General features: G+C 37.2%; 1 protein-coding gene across 1 annotated transcript; it reads left to right on the top strand.

Moving 5' to 3' along the window:
- Positions 1–4,637: 4,637 nt before the first annotated feature.
- LOC112020845 (oxysterol-binding protein-related protein 1D) lies at positions 4,638–15,936 on the top strand. Its single transcript, XM_065760964.1, has 8 exons — positions 4,638–5,615; positions 6,951–7,307; positions 9,492–9,579; positions 10,394–10,860; positions 12,628–12,783; positions 12,982–13,290; positions 14,747–15,091; positions 15,525–15,936. Exons 1-8 carry the CDS (start codon positions 5,061–5,063, stop codon positions 15,696–15,698), a joined length of 2,451 nt encoding a protein of 816 aa, XP_065617036.1. The 5' UTR covers positions 4,638–5,060; the 3' UTR covers positions 15,699–15,936.
- The last annotated feature ends 2,880 nt before the right edge of the window (positions 15,937–18,816 follow it).

Raw genomic sequence — 18,816 nt, 5'->3', positions numbered from 1 at the left:
GTTCAAAAATTACAGACTTTGATAGCCATTCAAGTTTCAAAGACTTGTAAGGTTTGAATTCGTTGAATCCGAGCGTGTACTGTAGCGGCTGCCTCTGGGATACTGGGAACAAATTCCTCTGTTTTCCCTTCAGTTTTACAGAGTCTCTTCTACAATTTTTGTGAGACTTCAGAGAAATGATTTTAAATGCCTTAACGAATGATCTAAGCATCCAGAATTGAATGCCTTATCCTTTTTCCTTCCCCCCTTTTATAGCACAGCTTCGGGCTCCCGAGGTACTAACGATTTCTCCTTTTTGCCCCTTGAAGTCTGTCCCGTGCCTGGTTGCTTCAGGATCGTGTCGTTTCCTTTTTCTTCATAGTTTCTTTCTTTTTGTTGCGACCGGATGAAAGTCTCCCAGCTAGCTTCCCATTTCCAGATTTTCCCGTTGGCTGACCTGAGGCTTTTTGGCTTTTGCTCCAGCTTTCCCAGTTGTACTTTTCCATGTCTCTTTCTTCAAATGGTTGGAACCAAAGCTCCTGCGTTTTGCTTTGTACTTCCACTGTGTGCCTGGGTCATGAGGTCCACGTGCCTTTTGTCTCTTTTCTCTTCAAATCTGCTTTAGTTTCACTTCGTGCGTCCAGGGATCCTATGCCTCTGGTGCTGCTTCTGGGCGTCCCGACCCAATTCTTCTTTCTGGGCTTCCTTTGGCTTGCTTTTTTTTTTTATCTGTTTTCTTGGGCCCTTTTTTTTTCGTGGACCTCTGGATCGAATCCTTTGGGCTTCTTTCCCTTTCTTTCTTTTCTTCTTCCTTTTCTTTATTGTGAGAACCCACCCTTTATTATTATTTTTTTTTTGTGTGAAATGGGCCCAAAGTCTTTTCCATCTCTTTTGGGCCTATTTGTGGCTATTTAATTATTTTGAACCTCAACAAACTTTAATTAATAATAACCACTCAAATAAAAACAAAAATTAAACACACAAGTATTGGTACACAACATAAACCAAACAATTTAACAATACCCACAACCACATCCACAACCAAATGATATCTAACTAATCAAAAATAGGTAATAAATCAAAATAATTTTACCTTAGAAACTTTGTCTTCACAAATTGCAAAGATGGGTCACCTGTGTGACAATGCCTACTGCCTTTGCCTAACTGCCTCCATCTTTAGATCTTCCCTTCAAGACTCATCACAAACAATCTCCCCATGCCTTCAATCATGTATTTCTCTAAAAATTTATGAAAATATAAAGAGCATGTGAATATTTAGGTGTAGATAGTTGAGAAAAAAAAAAAAAAAGATATTAAAAAGAGATGAATGTCTAATGCTTAAGAAAGAGAAGAAAACTCACCAGTCACCAAGTAGTCACCAAGTTTCAAAACTAAAACTGATGAAGAAAGAAAAAATTGGTCAAATTTTTTTTTTTCAAACTGTGAGTACAAAGGACTGGAGTTTTAGGGGCTGGTAGGCAGGCAACAGTACCAGTGCAAATGAAAGTGTATCAAAGAAGACAAAACAAAAGAATAAGAAGTAAAGAAAGGGATTCCGTGGGTCAGTGGGTGGATTTTTTGAGATGAAGAGAAAGTGAAGTTTTGTTTTTAGTGTTTGAACTTGAGTAGACTAGCTTGTTTTATTTGGAGTATATAAGGTGATAAAGCCTAAAACTAAAACTGGGATTGGAAGAATATTTGAGCTGAACTTGGGAGAATAGTTGAGAATTGGGCATGGGAGCCGGCTATCCAATATTTGGAGGGCTCAATTTTTTTTTTTCCTATCTACTCTAATGAAATTTTTTTTTTGCAAGGGTCGGGGCCCCCTAAGCCACTATGTGGCTTTGTCCCTGCGAACTGACCTTTGGTGCCCAGTTCAACCAATTACACCGGCCAGTCTGGTCTAGTTCAGTTTCCAAAACCATGATTTCTATGCATAAATAACCTAAATTTAAATGTGTACTTTTTGTACTAAATGCTTCATACGTCCGCTCCCCAAACTGAGTTAATTGGTTTACACCTCAGCAGCGAGGGTGACAGGACAGCAAGCCGAGTCATGAAGTCAACTAATCAACGGTGAGATGGAACCGATCAATAACCAAATCCAATTAATCAGAGTCCCAAATGGCCGAACCTCCACTGTCAATGATGAAGTTACAGCACACACTAGACATCCCCACACACCTGGTACCCCTTCCAGAACCTTCACCGCCAATTGATCTCCATTTCCCATCTAAAACAAAAATATCCACGCAAATCTTTTTGTTCGCTAAAAAATCCAATTCCACTTTCAAGTTTCATCACCATCTACGTTCAAATCCCGGACGAAATGGCTAAATAACCATAAAATCCTAACAATATAATTAGTTGTCAACGTTTTCAAACTATTTTTTTTTTTAGCACCTCGAGTCTCTGAAAATCGAGTTATGCGCTCATACCTCGAGTCTTTGATGCTCGATTTTTATAGTTTGACCTGGCCTAGTTCCACGTGGCATCCCACGTGGAACTCGAGTCTCAGAGACTCGAGGTCTAAGATAATATTTAAAACCACACCCACCCAGAAATAAATCACAGCATGAAGAAAAAAAAAACCCGCAGAAGAAGAAACAAGCCGAAAGCCAGAAGAAAAAAAAAAAAAAAAAAAAAACCCAGAAACAGGCGCGACCCAGGGGTCGCACGGCCTGCGCGGCCCTGGGTCGCGCGACCTGCGCGGCCCTGGGTCGCGCGACTGCGCGGCCCTGGGTCGCGCGACCTGCGCGGCCCTGGGTCGCGCGACCTGCGCGGCCCTGGGTCGCGCGACCTGCGCGGCCTGGGTCGCGCGACCTGCGCGCCCTGGGTCGCGCGACCTGCGCGGCCCTGGGTCGCGCGACCTGCGCGGCCCTGGGTCGCGCGACCTGCGCGGCCCTGGGTCGCGCGACCTGCGCGGCCCTGGGTCGCGCGACCTGCGCGGCCCTGGGTCGCGCAGGCCGTGCGACCCCTGGGTCGCGCGACCTGCGCGACTCGGGCCGCGCAGCCCTGGGTCGCGCGCGACCCTGGCCGCACTGCGGCGCCGGTCGCGCCGGCCTGGGACTTGCCGGCCTGGAGCTTTTTTTTTGGGTTTCTCTTTTTTTTTTTTTTTCCTTCTGATGAACACATATATATGGTATTTGAGCATCTTTTTCTAGACTCTTTCTCTCCCTCTGTGATCTGATTTGTTTTTTTTTTTTTTTGGTATTTTGGTTTGTAGACGAGAGAGTTGCATACTTAAAATATTTTCAAATTTTTTTGATTTGGACCTCGAGTCTCAGAGACTCGAGTTCCACGTGGGATGCCACGTGGAACTAGGCCAGGTCAAACTATAAAAATCGAGCATCAAAGACTCGAGGTATGAGCGCATAACTCGATTTTCTGAGACTCGAGGTGCTAAAAAAAAAAATAATTTGAAAACGTTGACAACTAATTATATTGTTAGGATTTTATGGTTATTTAGCCATTTCGTCCTCAAATCCCCAAAACTCCCTCAAGTCAAACGCCCACAAGCAATGGTATCAAAGTATCGACATGAAATGGCAAAAGTGTCATTTCAAAATATCCCAAACACTAAACCCCCTGGGAATGGCCCAAAGAAAAAGAGATTTCCCCTCACCCAACGAACACATTTGCACCCGCAACCAATCACTCCCCAATTGCCCACGTTAGCTGTCTCCTTCTCTCCCCCCACTAAATATCCTATACCTATCTATTACCTTTATTACTAATTTACTATACTTAATACCTTTTTTTTTTTTTTTTTGGTAACAAGTACTTAATACCTTTTTCTATTCCTATTTTCCAATCCATCCCTTCCCAATCCCCAGTATTTTAGTATTAAAAAAACACTAATAAACTCTCTAAAAAAAAAAACTAAAAAAAGAAAAATGCTATTTTCCAATCCCTCCCTTCGCAAACCCCAATATTTTAGTACTAAAAATTCACAAGTAAACTCTCTTTAAAAAAAAAAAAACTAAAATAAAAAATGCTGAAGCTAAAAACTATTTTATAATATTTGTTTACAAATAATTGACGTGATTAATATATGAAAAAAAAAATAATATCAATAATGAGCTCAAATGAGAATTAATAAAAGTTTGCAATATTTCATTAATTGGATAATAAAGTTTACTGCTTTAATGATAATTTTGGATAATCTCAACTTGACAGATAAGTGGATGCGAGGTTTGTAAAAATATATACCATTGAAACTAACTTTTTCTTAACAAATTTCTCATCGATAATTCGGTTGATTGAAAGTAAATGAAGAAAATTACTCACATTCCACCATATTTTTTTTGAGAGAGTTTTTAATTTATGATATTTGTTTTTAATAATAACTCTTTATCATTAGATTAAGACACTAATCAATTTTTGATGTAGACTAAAATTAAGTTTTAAAATTTTTATTCAATAATAAAATTTTTTACTAATTGAACTACTGTAAGTGACTACACTAACTTGACTTAGCAAGAGAGCTTCATAACTTAACTCACCAATTTTTCAACTAAAAAACAAAACCTGAGCACCAAACCCATGCATTGTTTTGTTAACAGTTGAAACTTGAAAGTTGAAACACAACTACTAGTCCTTTTTTTTTTAATCTATAAATTAATGCAACAAAATAATTAAATGCACCAAGGCAGAGGCCACGCTTCACTCTGTGCCCAGTACTAAATTTACTGAACCACTGCCTTAAATGGGATCTGTGTGCTGTGCTGTGCTCCCCTCACCTCTCTCACTCTCACTTCAAATCTCCTTTATAACTACCCATAATCTCTCTCCTCCACTTTTCCTCTCTCACTTCTCAACTCCCGTTTCGTCCTTTTCAGACACACACACTCTCTCTCTCTCTCTCTCTTTATGTCATTTCCGATACGTTTCGTTTTTCTCTCTCTCTCTCTCTCTGTTTCTAGCTCCGATCGGGTCCCACATTACCCGACCCTCCTCAAATCGGAGCATTCCGTTTCGCTTTGCACTCATCATCACTGTCTATGATCACTGATCGATGATATATATGCAGTGGAATTTGCGGTAGCGTTTTTCTTTGTTTTTTGAGCGATTGAGTTGAGATGAATCCGCTGTGCTGCATTGCTCCGGTTTCGATCGAGAAGGACCGAGCCACGCCTTTGGCGGCGAAATCGGGCGGTCAGTATCAGTTAGGGCTTGATTCGTCGGTGAAGGCCGTGAAACCGTGCCCCTCGGCGCAGGTCTCGTCGGCCGGTACCGAATCGGACAGAGTATCGGCTTCGGCTGCTTCCGCCGCGGCGGCATCGGCGAACCACGACGGCGAAGACGCGATCGCGGATTCGGTGGTGTATAGCGCCGGCGGCAGCAGCAATGGTGGCTGCTGCGGCGGCAGTGTGGCTGGGATTGTGTACAAGTGGGTGAACTATGGGAAAGGATGGAGAGGGAGGTGGTTCGTGCTCGAAGACGGCGTGCTTTCGTACTACAAGATTCACGGTCCGGACAAGATCTTGACGAGTCCGGCGAGAGAGAAAGGAGTCAGAGTGATCGGCGAGGACTCGATCAGGTATATGAGGAAAGCCAATTGGAGTAGCAATAGCAGCAACCGCTTCGGTAGCTCCGTTAAGCAATGCAAGCCTTTCGGCGAAGTGCATTTGAAGGTTTGCTTTTTATTTTTTATTTTTAATAAAATTATTTAAATATGATGATACGGTTTGTTTTTTTGGAGCAAACGTAAAGTATGTGTCTAACTGGTCCGTACTTTTTTTTTTTTGGTATTTTTGTATTTTTGGTTTTGTGTATATTTGGCCGTTTGTTTTGATGGGTGCGGAGCTTGGTATCTTGTTACTGTTTTAGTTTGACCAGCTTGTTCGTATGCATAATTTAGAGGGTTTGGAAATGAATAAACTTGAAAGTTCGTTCAATTGTTAACCTTAATGCAATTTTATTCAGCATAGGTATTGCAGCAGAAGCCCAAAATTTGCAGTGATCAAATTGTTTGTAAAGAAATTGGCAGAGAAAGTTAACCCGCTACATGCACACACAAAAGCAGCTTATTTCTAGAAACTGTTAAAGCAAGTGGAAAGCTGGAAAAAAAAAATTAATATAAATTTGGGAAAAACCCTCGAGTGGAGAAAGAGCATTCTTTTGATTACAATGAAGCGTATTAACTGCAGTGAAGATAGCCTACTATAGTGAGTAGTGACTACAATGCATGCACATTGATGCACAAGTGACTAGCTTTCCTTTCTCTGTATTCAAATTATTACTCTTAAGGGTGCATTCTAGTGGTGGGAGACTTCGGACGAGTTATAGACTCAGACATCCTAGGTTCAAATCCCCACTATGAGTTCCTGTGGATTACGTAATACCTGGTTCTGGTGGGTAATACCTGGTTCTGGTGGGTGGGGTCGTGTATCTGTGGTTTACTCCCTAGGGTTGGGTACAAAGGGCCCTGCCTTGGTGAGGGTCCGTGTCATCATAAAAAATTGTTTGTTTTTGAAATTGAAATGCATTTCCAAACATGTGCAATTCTGATTAAGAAACCCTACGTAGGGAAAATGTTTTGGTGGTATATTCAACCCCTTTAAGAGCTTATACATGCATCCTAGCTATTGCAAACAGTAAATCTAGTTTATATGGATGTCTGAAATGTGGTATGGGGAAAGAAGCTATGCCGAAGGAAAAGATATCTCAGTAGTGCACTTTCTACTTCCTTGATCAAATAAATGTGATCTATGAAAGTTTGGTTTGATTATGGTGTCTTGCCTAAGGCCCTCCTATAGACAAGCTCTGCGTATAGACCCAATCTGTATTTTAGAATTAAAGTTGGATGTTTTCACCCATATGCTCATGATACAGATACGTTTTCATACTTCCTCACCTTTTTGTTTTGGGTGTGAATATGTACATTTAAGTGTATGCTTGTGATCTCTATCTCCTGTAGTTTCCTTTGTTTTAGTGGTTGCTGAAATTTCCAGATGTATGCCTTACAGGTTTCTTCGATTCGTGCAAGCAAATCAGACGATAAAAGGCTCTCCATATTTACAGGGACAAAAACTCTCCACTTACGCTGTGTATCTAGGGAGGACAGATCTGCCTGGATTGAGTCACTGCTGGCTGCTAAAGAGCTATTCCCTAGAGTGTTGAGTAGCAATGATTTTGCACCTGCTGAAGATGTAGTTGTTTCGACAGAGAAGCTTCGATTACGGTTATTACAGGAAGGCATTGGTGAGGCAGCCATCAAAGACTGCGAATCAGTCATGCTCTTAGAAGTCTCTGAGTTGCAAAACAAGTTGAAGACTCTTCATTACAAACATGCTATGTTGTTGGAAACATTGAGACAATTGGAGGTATTTGTCTTGCTTCCATTCTCCTTCTTGGTGCATTATACCCTGCTAAAACAATCTTTAAAATCATACTGTGGTTGCTTGAGAATTGAGCTGGGTGGCTCCTGTTTATTTTTTGAACTTTGTCATGGTAATCTATCTTATTTTTGGCTTAAGACGATATATGTCTTAATTTTTATTGGTGACTTGTTTGGCAATCACACTAAAGCAGGTTTTGGTGTTTGATGTAAATATAAGGTAATTGATGCAGCAACTTCAAAACCCCAAGAATCTTATCCACAAGCTTTTTAGCTCTCTTTGTTTTTATTACATTGGGGCTTTTAATGATTTAAAATTCAACTACTAATAATTTAATCAGAGCTAGTATTGGCATTTGCAAGTTTCTTATATTGTGACTACCAAATATTTGCAGCTGTCTATGAGTAAATCATATCACATGGTATATAATAAAAGTTGTCCTATAGCTGTGTTGCTCCAAGTGGGTGGCCTCTCCTTATGCCATGGTGCATTATAAATACATTAAAATTATTAATATTGTTTGCTGTAAGTGAAACTCTAATCCCAAATTTTTGGAAATCTCAAAATAGTACTTTGATTAAAATTATATTACCAAAAGTTTTTAGAAATTTAAAAGAATATTTATAATTTTTTTTTATATCATTTTAATAATCTACCATGATTTTTTGTTTCAATAATAAAAGTTGGGTCTTATGGTTCAGCATAAGTACTATGCATCATACAATGTGCTTTTGCCATTATGAAGTACTGTAAGTACATAAAAAATTATTAACATAGTTTTCTCTTCACAAAACTCTATCACCAAGGTGTTAAGAAATTTTAAATACTGTTCTGATTAAAATTCAATTACCAAAAGTTTAAAAAAAATTCAAAATGGGTTTCATTATCTATTTAAATTATTTTAATAATCTGTTGTAATTTTAATAATCTATTGTAATTTTAGCTACAAAATTAGTTATAGCATAAGACTATAGTTTTACTCAATAAAATAAACATTATTACATATTTTGAAAATTTAATTGTTGAATTGCATGTTCTTTACATTCTTAATATACATGATAAATTTTGCGTCAATCGGATGTTATTTACTATATATCTATAAGCTTATATTTTATGCATAATTTTAAATGACAAAAACTTGCAATTTAAACAATTTATCGATGAAATAGCTATTGATCTTTAATTTTTTAAAATTGTTTGCAAGTATGGGGGATATAAGAAGATGTAATCTAACAATGGATTTGTCAAAATTCAAATCCAATAAAAATATGTTAAGTAAGGTTGTAGCTTAAGTCTACAACCAATTTTGTAGCTAAATTTTGTCTATTTTTACTTTAATAAAAACTTGATCCTGTACTCTGTTTTCCCCCACATAACTTAAAATAATTTTTTGTTCCTTTTTTATTACTATTTTTCTTTTATTTTATTGTTTCGATTTAAATTATATCATTGAAATGTTTTCTTTGATATTAATTATGATTTTTTTTTTTTTGATAAGTGATGTTAATTATGAAAATTTTGATAGATGCATAGATTGTAAAATTTTGATGTTAATTATGAAAATTTTACAATCTATGCATCCTACATGCATAATTCTAGTACTATATACTTATCCCCTAAAAAAAAAAAATAGTACCATATGATAGAAGTTGTATCCTACACATTGTGATTGCACCAAGTGGCTCAAAGTAAGTCTTGAATATCATATTGCTTCAGCCATGTGATTCACCAATTATTAAGATAATTTACTCTATCTGAAATTCTTATCAAAGTTTAAATAAATTTAAAATACTACTCCAATGAAAAATCTATAACTAAAAGTTTCAAGAATTTAAAATTAGTTTTTTTTTTAATAAAAAAAATCATAATAATTATTTATTTTAAATCATACTATAATGTTTTTGTTCTATAAAATCTTAGTTTGTCACTTGGTTTATAATATTTTATTTTCATTTTACTATCTCTTTTATTGTCAATTTCAGTGGTCTTAGTAAAAATTTTTCTCTAATCACGAAATCCCTGCTCTGCCCCTGACCGCACAGTTACTTTCTTCAGTGGATATTTTCTGTTTCAACTTTTCATGTTATGTTAATTATACTATTGTATGAATAGATTCTGACAAAAATTCCTAGTTCAAGGAATAATTTCTCTTCAAAATTTGTTTTGCAGACTGAGAAAATAGAGCTGGAAACCACTGTAGTGGATGAAACAAAAGAACGTGAATCATATTGTGGACAAGGGAACAGAAGATTTAGTGGTTAGTTATGCTTTCTATGGTCATAGCATTTTGATAAATTCATATTTCTTAAACCTGGTCTGACCTAATATGAAAAAAAGTTCGTTAAGCAGTCTATCTCTCATAGAATATGAATGCATTGACATTCCGGGTATTACATGCAGAACAAGTCAAGTTACTGATCATTTACATTAATCTGCATCTGAAGTGCTTCAAGTAAACTACATGATGCTGTTATTTTTATTATTGCTAACTGGCACATGCATCCACTGGGTCTTGAACCCAAGACCCATTATTGTGGAAAGAGGAAATGCCATTTGAGATAGAGCTTATTGGTTTAACTACATGATGCTCTTAGATCTTAGAAATCTTTCTTAATAGTCACTTAACATAAATCATTGAACTGGAGCACGATATGTTCAAATTGTCCAATGAAACATCAGAGAGCTCGGTTTACATAAACTGCTGTCCTAGCTTTTAAACATGCCTGGTACATTTTTTCTATACTCTAGGCTCTTTTTTCTTTGACAAGTATATACTCTGGCCACTCTTCTCTTCTATACCCCATATCTCTCCATCCAAATATAGGGTTAAAAGTGTTACCTTATGTATTTCATTTTCTTAAGGTTGGGATTCATTGGTATGTTCTTAGGCCATCAAACCAGTCTTTTATGTTTCCTTTTCTACAAGAAGGGAACTCAGTGAGATTATTCAAAAATTTTCATTCCCATAGTTTCACATATGCACGTATGTATATACAGTTTTACAATCTACTCCTTCTCTTCTTTTGGTAAGTAATATACAATCTACTCATTTTCTGATCTTCATGTTACAGATTTCTATTCTGTCATGTCAGAGGGCAGCGCATCAGACTCTTGTGCAGATAATGAGAGTCAAGATGGAGCAGACGTTGAGACAGATGAAGATGATGGAACATATTTTGATACAAATGATTTTTTGTCTTCAGATTTCTTACGAAGTGCTTCACATCGTAGTAGGGATTCTCTGGGAAATGGAATATATGATAGAGATTCTTTCTTGTCTGATCATTTGCGTGGATTTGAGAAGGAGATAAGGGCTGTTGAATATCCATATGTCAAAAGAAGGGATAATTTGCCAGAACCAAAGGAGAAAGAGAAGCCCGTTGGCTTGTGGTCGATTATCAAGGATAATATTGGAAAGGACCTCTCTGGAGTTTGTCTTCCGGTTTATTTTAATGAACCACTGTCTTCTTTGCAAAAGTGCTTTGAAGATCTGGAGTATTCATACTTGGTTGATCGAGCACTGGAATGGGGAAAGCAGGTCAGGTCTTCAGCTGTGCTTTCTTTTGTCGCAAAGCAGATTTAAAGCATGATGTCCTAGTTACATTTATATTCCAGGTAGTTGAGATGCTGGCCTTAGTTTATTTATTTCTTACTTAGGAATCTTGAGTAGAGTTTGCCCACTGTAAAAATTTCCAGATGCACTTTTTTGTTTCGGGGAGGGAGGGGGGGCGTTGGGAAGGTTGAGATTAGTGTTTTAAGCTAAGCCTTGGCTCATAGGTCACAATCTCTTTTTACCCGTAGTTGCTGCTGTGGGGATCCAAGGACTTGAACCCCTTCACTTCCTACTGGGGAGAGGTACAGCCTTTCCTACTAGCCAGAAGGTCTGTTCTCCATGTTTAAATTAGGAAAAGGAATTAGTACAAAGTTTTTAATTTAGCCTAAACTGCACTTCCTGATTGGGCTGATTAGGCTCAAACATTATTTCTATTTCTATATGGGCTTTGGTGCTACTTATGGTTCATCTAGTTGGAGAGTTCTGGTTCAAGATGATATGGTAGGTATAGATGCCTACATCTTTTGTTATAAAATTGATGTGACTAGCTTAATGTAATTTATAAGATATGATATAGACAAACATTACAATAAATTTCAACATTATAAGAGAAGATATAGTAAAGGAGGGCAGCACATAGTGCAAAGGCTGCTGACAGCTCATAGTAAGACACGGCAGAGAGTTTTCTCTGAAGGCAATACATTCTCCCCTCACCAACCTAAGCCTTTTGGGGTTTTCCAAGTTTGTGAATTGTTTCAAGAAAGTTGGATTTAATGAAGAATGTAATGTCAAAATTAAAAATAGAAAATGAAATCTAAAAAGACAAGAGTTGAGATTTACTGTTTTTTTTTTTTATTTTTTATTTTTATACTATTTATTTGTTTGTGTTGATTGCTGTTTTCAACCCTTTGGTATGAAAGGAAACAGGAAGGAAGCGTGTGTGGAGGGTGTGTTTTCCACCTTGGCCCACAACTTCTTACCTGTCTAACATGAAGAGAAAAATAGGAATGAGAATGGGGTGACAAAAAATTACTATTTTCCCAAAATTCATGGGTTTACCTTATACCGATTTATCTGGAAGAGTACCCTTACATTGACCTTATCACATCACATGACAACTTTTTTATATCATGGTTTTATTAAATATGAAAATAAAACCATATTTTAACTCTATTAGTATTATTTATGAATATATCATTGTAGTGCTCTATAAGTGAAATTCAAGTGTTAATTTCAAGCAATGGAACAAACATTACATCTGTTATAATAAGGTTATAACACTATATTGGTACAAATTACAACATCTTTCCCTTCTTCTCAACCTTATGTTCCATGTTCCAGTTTTTCCACCCCTTCTAGCCAATGAGCTCTAGCTCAACTAGCACCTCCTCCCCTTATAAGTTCTAGGGAGAGGGTAAGGTCATGGGTTCAAGACCCATTAGGCATGCATGTAACTTCCCAATAAAAAATAATTCCTTCCCTTCTACCAAACACACATGATGGGAAATTGATATCTTTTCTCATTTGTTATCATTCATACTCTTTAATCCTCGTAGAGCATTAATTGTGAGCTGAAGCTGCTGGGAAACTTTCTTTTTCATGTTTCCATTCTTATCATAAATTATCTTCTTCTAGATTTGTTCATGAGTGGTTTCTCAATAATTTATAATGGTTCTTGTGTTCCTTATTTCATAACTGGTTTGATATAATTGTGAGACTCATGACTTAAGTTATGAATTTTTTGTGTTGCAGGGAAATGACTTGATGAGAATCTTAAACATTGCAGCTTTTGCTGTATCTGGTTATTCATCTACACAAGGTCGGCAGTGCAAGCCCTTCAATCCTCTCCTAGGGGAGACATATGAGGCAGATTATCCAGATAAAGGAGTCCGTTTTTTCTCTGAAAAAGTAATGTTTCTCTCTTCTTTCTAACTTGTTTTTCTTTAAAGTTTTTGACCATTAATAGTCTTAATTACCTATGAACCATGGAGAACATTGGAAAGATTAGTTTGAAATCATGTCTGCCTTGCCTCATTTTCAGTGTTACAGTGGATGCACATGTTTTGTAAAACACTAATTGTTGTCTAACAAGCAGCTTCCACTCAGGTGAGTCACCACCCAATGATTGTTGCTTGTCACTGTGAAGGAAGGGGCTGGAAATTCTGGGCTGATTCCAATCTTAAAGGGAAGTTTTGGGGACGTTCTATTCAGCTGGATCCTGTAGGTGTCCTTACTCTGCAGTTTGAGGATGGAGAGACATTTCAGTGGAGCAAGGTTACCACTTCTATATACAATATCATCCTAGGTAAAATCTATTGTGACCATTATGGCACCATGCGCATCAAGGGCAGTGGCAATTACTCATGCAAGCTCAAGTTCAAGGAGCAGTCTATCATAGACCGAAATCCACATCAGGTAAAAGACATAATATCAGGCACCCTTTACTCTTTCCATTTTATAGACACGTTATAAGAGATCTGTTTTTCAAGCATGTTGGAACAATTACACAATTCAAAGCTTAAAAACTACCTTAGAGCATTCGCAGCAGTGCATCTAAAATTTTAGCTATTTAGCTACACAAAAAGTTACTTTATCTATTTTACCAACATACATGCTATAACAGTGGATCTATTTTAGCTTTTAACACAATAAAATAATATAAACACTATAATAAAATAATATTTCATTCAACCACCAACACACAACAACAACCACTATCAAACTCATAAAAATCACTGCACAACCACAACTCTGCCATGCCCATCAAAACCATTGAAGAAGAAAAAAAAAGAAAGCAGAAAAATCACAGCCGGAAACACAAACCCAGCCCGAAACACAAATCCGAAACACAAGCACAGCCCGAAACACAAGCACAACCTGAAACACAAGCACAGCCCGAAACACAAAACCGAAACGCCAAAAATAGAGGAGAGGCCGAAATGGGTCAGGTCGGCGGCCGAACGTGGGTCGACAGCGATGGGTCTGTGGCGGCTGGGCTCGTGCAGATCGGCGATGGGTCTCTGAGAAAGAAGGGTCTGTGGAGGAATGGTGAGAGTGACTGAGATACCGGAGTGAGTTGAGAGAGATACCGGAGCTGAGAGAGTGAGATTGAGAGAGATGAAGTTCAGAGATGTGAGAGAGAGAGAGAGAGAGAGAGAGAGAGGCACAGTGAGAGTGAATGAGAGAGCAAGTGGAATTTTTTTAATAAAAAGACGGAATAAAATAATGTATTTATTTTTAGCTCTCATGAACAGGGCACATCTATAAATAGATGTGCACGGTAGCAATGGAGCTAAAATTTTTAGATTTAGCTCCACTGCTGCAGAGGTGTTTTTTGTGTTTGTGGAGCAAAATTTTAGCAATATAGCTTTATTGCTACACTGCTGCGAATGCTCTTACAAGCAGTACTGGTAAACAACATTTGTTCCCATTGTTTCTTCACAGTACTTTGTTTTTGATCCTTTCAGAGTTTTTATCTTTGTAATGGGTGTTCTACTTCTGTGTATCACATAAAAGGGAAATGGAGGAGATTGGTGATTTTACCCTAATTGCTTTAATCCATAAAGTATCATTATAGGCAAGTCATATGAAAACTTTTATATCACTGAAGGCCAAGGGAGAAAAATTGTACATGCTTGCACCTTCATAACATGACAGGAAATTTAGTGCTACCCTTCCACACAACACCCCCTGCACTCTTCTTGCTGGAAGGAAAAAGGCTAAGTTGTCATTCAGAAAACTGTCCTGTATGCATGAACTGTGCTTACCAAATTTCATAGTCATAAAAAGGGAAAAGTATAATTGACTTTTCATTTACTTTTCTCTGCTAATTACTGGTGAGCATCAATCAATTTCTTTTATAAAATTTCAGGTCCATGGATTTGTGCAAGACAACAGTACTGGAGAGAAGGTAGCTATGTTGGTCGGGAAGTGGGACGAGGCAATGTATTATGTGCTGGGAGACCCAACTACAAAGCCTAAGGGGTATGATCCAATGACAGAAGCTGTGCTGCTGTGGGAAAGGGATAAATATGTTACCAAGACAAGATACAATCTCTCTCCTTTTGCAATAACCTTAAATGAACTGACACCTGGCTTATCAGAGAAATTGCCTCCAACTGACTCAAGGCTGAGGCCAGATCAAAGACATCTAGAGAATGGAGAATATGAATTGGGAAATGCGGAGAAATTAAGACTCGAGCAGTTGCAGAGACAGGTATTCACCTTTACATCCTCTGCTGTATGTGTCGGGGGGTATGTGTATTTACTAGTTGTGGATTTCTTCCCGTCCCTCAATACTTACAGATATTTTCAAAATTCTTTAGCCAATCATAATTTTTATAATAATTGGCTACTAGAGTGAACTTGTAATATTTTGATGTTCTTTGATCATTAGTTATGATAATGTGTTCTGCAGTAGCCTAAATAACGTAAGAAAAATAAGCATTTGAACCTAAAGTGTGGACTTTGGGTGTCCACTGTTTGACTGCATTTTGGTAGAAAATGACCATATTCTGCAGTTCTGATTATCAGGGAATGAACTTCTGAGGTTCATGCTGATGAGTGGAATTCATTAAACATTAAGTCCTTCCATTTCTTTCATCATGAAACAAGCACCTTGAGCAGGTCCTTTTTATTTTGTGATACAGGCAAGGAAGTTGCAGGAGAGAGGGTGGCAGCCAAGATGGTTTCAGAAGGATGAGGATGGTTGTTATCAGTATATGGGTGGATACTGGGAAGCAAGAGAAAAAAAGAACTGGAATGGAATTTCTGACATATTTGGCCAGAGTAGTGATTTGCCATCTTGCTCGGCAGAAGCATGAGGTGTCCTGTGGCCCAGGTCGCTCTAAATTATTTTGTTCTCTTGATTTCCTTCCATTTCCATATCTTTCCCCCATTTCCCTGTACTGAACGTGAGTTTAGATTTAGGTCTGTTAAGTTATAAGCTCCTATAAGTTGTTGTCATGTTGATTTCTAAGGTTTTTGTAATCTACTATACTCATCTGGTGCATAGTTTTAACAATTGCGTGCTGGGCAGTATTTATCATGGTGCATTCTTCCCTTGTAGTGACTACCTTTTACATTCTTTCTGCCTGTGTTTGAGAGTAATGCGCACACAACCTCGCTTCTAATCCACCCAAAAAGGTGAAAGAGACACCTCTAAGATGTTCTTTAGTCGAGAGATTAACTTACAAAAGCCAGTGGAATATTTTAACCTCTATGTTCTTTAGTCGAAAGATTAACTTCCAAAAGCCAGTGGAGTATTTTAGTGGTTCCTCACAATTTTGATGTACTTGACTGTGAGTGATAGACAAGCTTTAACATGGAACAATCACTTTTCTTCTTATTATTTTTTTCTACGTCACTCAGTTGACCACATCTGAGTTGTGACACAAAAGTTGTGTTTATAGACTCAGCATATTTTAATGGTTGGTGTGGCAGTCATTTTGATGTTGAAACCTTCTTTGCTTGCTGCATTGTGCAAGGAAACTGCTGGATCCATTATATGGCAATAGAACAAGAATATGATTTTTTTTTTGTTGATAATTGCATTAGAATGAGACTTATTTGTAACTTAAAGCAGTCGCATCAATCTCAATATTCTTATTAAATATGCTTATTAGCTTAAATTGATAATTTTTTTTCTTCTATTTTTAGCTATTTAATATTCGCAAGTACATGCATACATGATACATCAGGCTCTTTGTCTTTCTCCAATTTAAAAAAAAATTTAATTATTTTTTTTTCCTGGGCATGTTTGGATGGTGAGAGTAAAAGAAAATCATAGAATGCTTTTCTCAACAAGGTCCCAGATCATCAACCAGGGGCAAAAATGAGCCAAGCCAAGCCCAGAGCAGAGAACCAGGACTAAAGCTAGTTACGAAGATACCCAATTGAGTCTTCCCTTGAGAAACCCAAACCATGGCTTGAAAGAGAAGATGAGAGCACTGACCCTCTTGTACAGAGCAGCAAAAGCAAGCTTCTGTAACTCTCCTGAACTGGTTTGAGAGCTCTGGTGGGGAGATTGAAAGAGACGTTGGGCACTGGCATCAGCCTTAACAAAACCTCATTTTAGCAAAAAAATCGCTAAACTCAACCAAAGCCCCCCCTGCGTTAGCCTCAACAATTTTTCCATTTTTCTTTTTTAATCTATGCACAACACCTCAATAAATTTATTTACTCTTCATCAACAAAGCTTTGTTTGTTTTTTTTTTTTGGGTAAAATGAAGGAAATATGAGAGTAAGATTATACTTGAATTACTTATTTTCTAGTGATCATCAACTACGTCATATTATTTCCAATACTGAATACATATATCTCCCTTTGTTCTATCTCTCAGTGCTTCTTCATTTCTATCCGCTCTTATAATGGGAATATAGGTACAATGAGAATATAGTGGAAAGGGGAGAGACTGCAGGAGACAAGGCATTAACTTGGGTGACTAAATTTGTACTTTTAATAAATAGGGTGGGGATTGCTAACAAGGTGAACAATGAACAAGGGCAAGAGATATTGCCTACCCTAGGGAATTAGGGTGGGTGGCTGACATGTTGCCCATGTGAAAATAAATAAAGGTGGTATATATTTAACATTTTATTTTTATATGTTTTTTAGGACTCTTGTACAAAGTGTGGAATAAGGGGTTGACAATTGATTGACATGATGAACAACATTGGAGATATTAAGTCTCCAATGGCTACGATTGAGAGTTTAAAAAAGTAATTTTTAGTTTCAACCATTGAATAAAAAAATGAGCAAGTAAAAAAGTGAAAATGGTAAAAAGTTTTTGTGAGTAGAGAGGGGGTAATTCATAATTGCGCCAGGTGCAATACCACACTCGATCTTGATATCAACTAATAGTAAGACATCTAACTACTCTTGAGTCTTGATACAATGTGGCATTATGGAGTAGTTCACTGTCATGGAGGAGTGAGTCGTGCATTAGTCTAGATGGGAGTTTCACCAATCTTGCTACGTATAAAAGATTTTCACAAGAAATGAAATTATTAAAGGTATACTTAGCCTATGTTAGAACATCTCTAAAAAACTCTCTAAACCCAAAATCCTCTTTAATTTGGAGAGTAAACCCACAAAATGTTGCTCTAATAGACTCTCTAAGTTATTGTTCATTAGCAAAAAATTGTTTGCTAATGAACAATAACTCTCTTGGTTAGATGACCTATTGTTCATTAACAAAAGAATTAACTGGAATAAAAAATTCAACCAACTAATTAAAATATTCAATTTTTACTCAACATTCACAATGACTAACAACTCAACCCAAAGCCTCTCTCTCTCTCTCTCTCTCTCTCTCAAGAGGAGACACAATCTAAAAACAAACAAAAGCGCAAAACATAAACTTAAAACTATTTTAAAAAAATCAAAAAAAGAAGAAGACAAAAGCTTATCCAACCCATGTAGTCAACATTTCCATTTAGCTATGGGGAGGGGACGAAAGCGGGGTGGAGCAAATGACATGGCTTTGCACGATGCATGAACCCTGATCTCCGCTGGCCTGGGTCTTCTGAGCGACTCTTTCTTCAGATTTTGAAACGCCGATCTCTGTCTCTTGGTGATGCTCGCTATGATGTGATAGAAATAAATGTGTAGTCTTTTTTTTTTTAGTGATCTTTTAATTATTATTTTTTCATTATTCTTTCTTTCTCAAAAAAAAAAAAAAGAAAAAAAAAGAAAGGATGAAAAAAATGATAGAATCTATTAGAAAGTGTATTTAAAAAAATAGTTAATTAAAAGGTAAAAGCTTTTGTTTATTTTCCAATTTACAAAAATATAAAGAGTTTGCTAGAGATGCTCTTAGATAACCATTACTACCCATAGTGAAATCGAATTTAATATCAAACCCCATCCGAATTTGTGAGATATACCTGAAGCAAGTCCGATCCACTGGCAGCTAGACTCAACCATGCCCAACTAAGAAA

Source organism: Quercus suber, unplaced genomic scaffold (genome assembly GCF_002906115.3).
Source record: "Quercus suber isolate HL8 unplaced genomic scaffold, Cork oak 2.0 scaffold_18, whole genome shotgun sequence".
Lineage (NCBI taxonomy): Eukaryota > Viridiplantae > Streptophyta > Magnoliopsida > Fagales > Fagaceae > Quercus > Quercus suber.
This window is presented reverse-complemented; position numbering and strand designations above follow the sequence as displayed.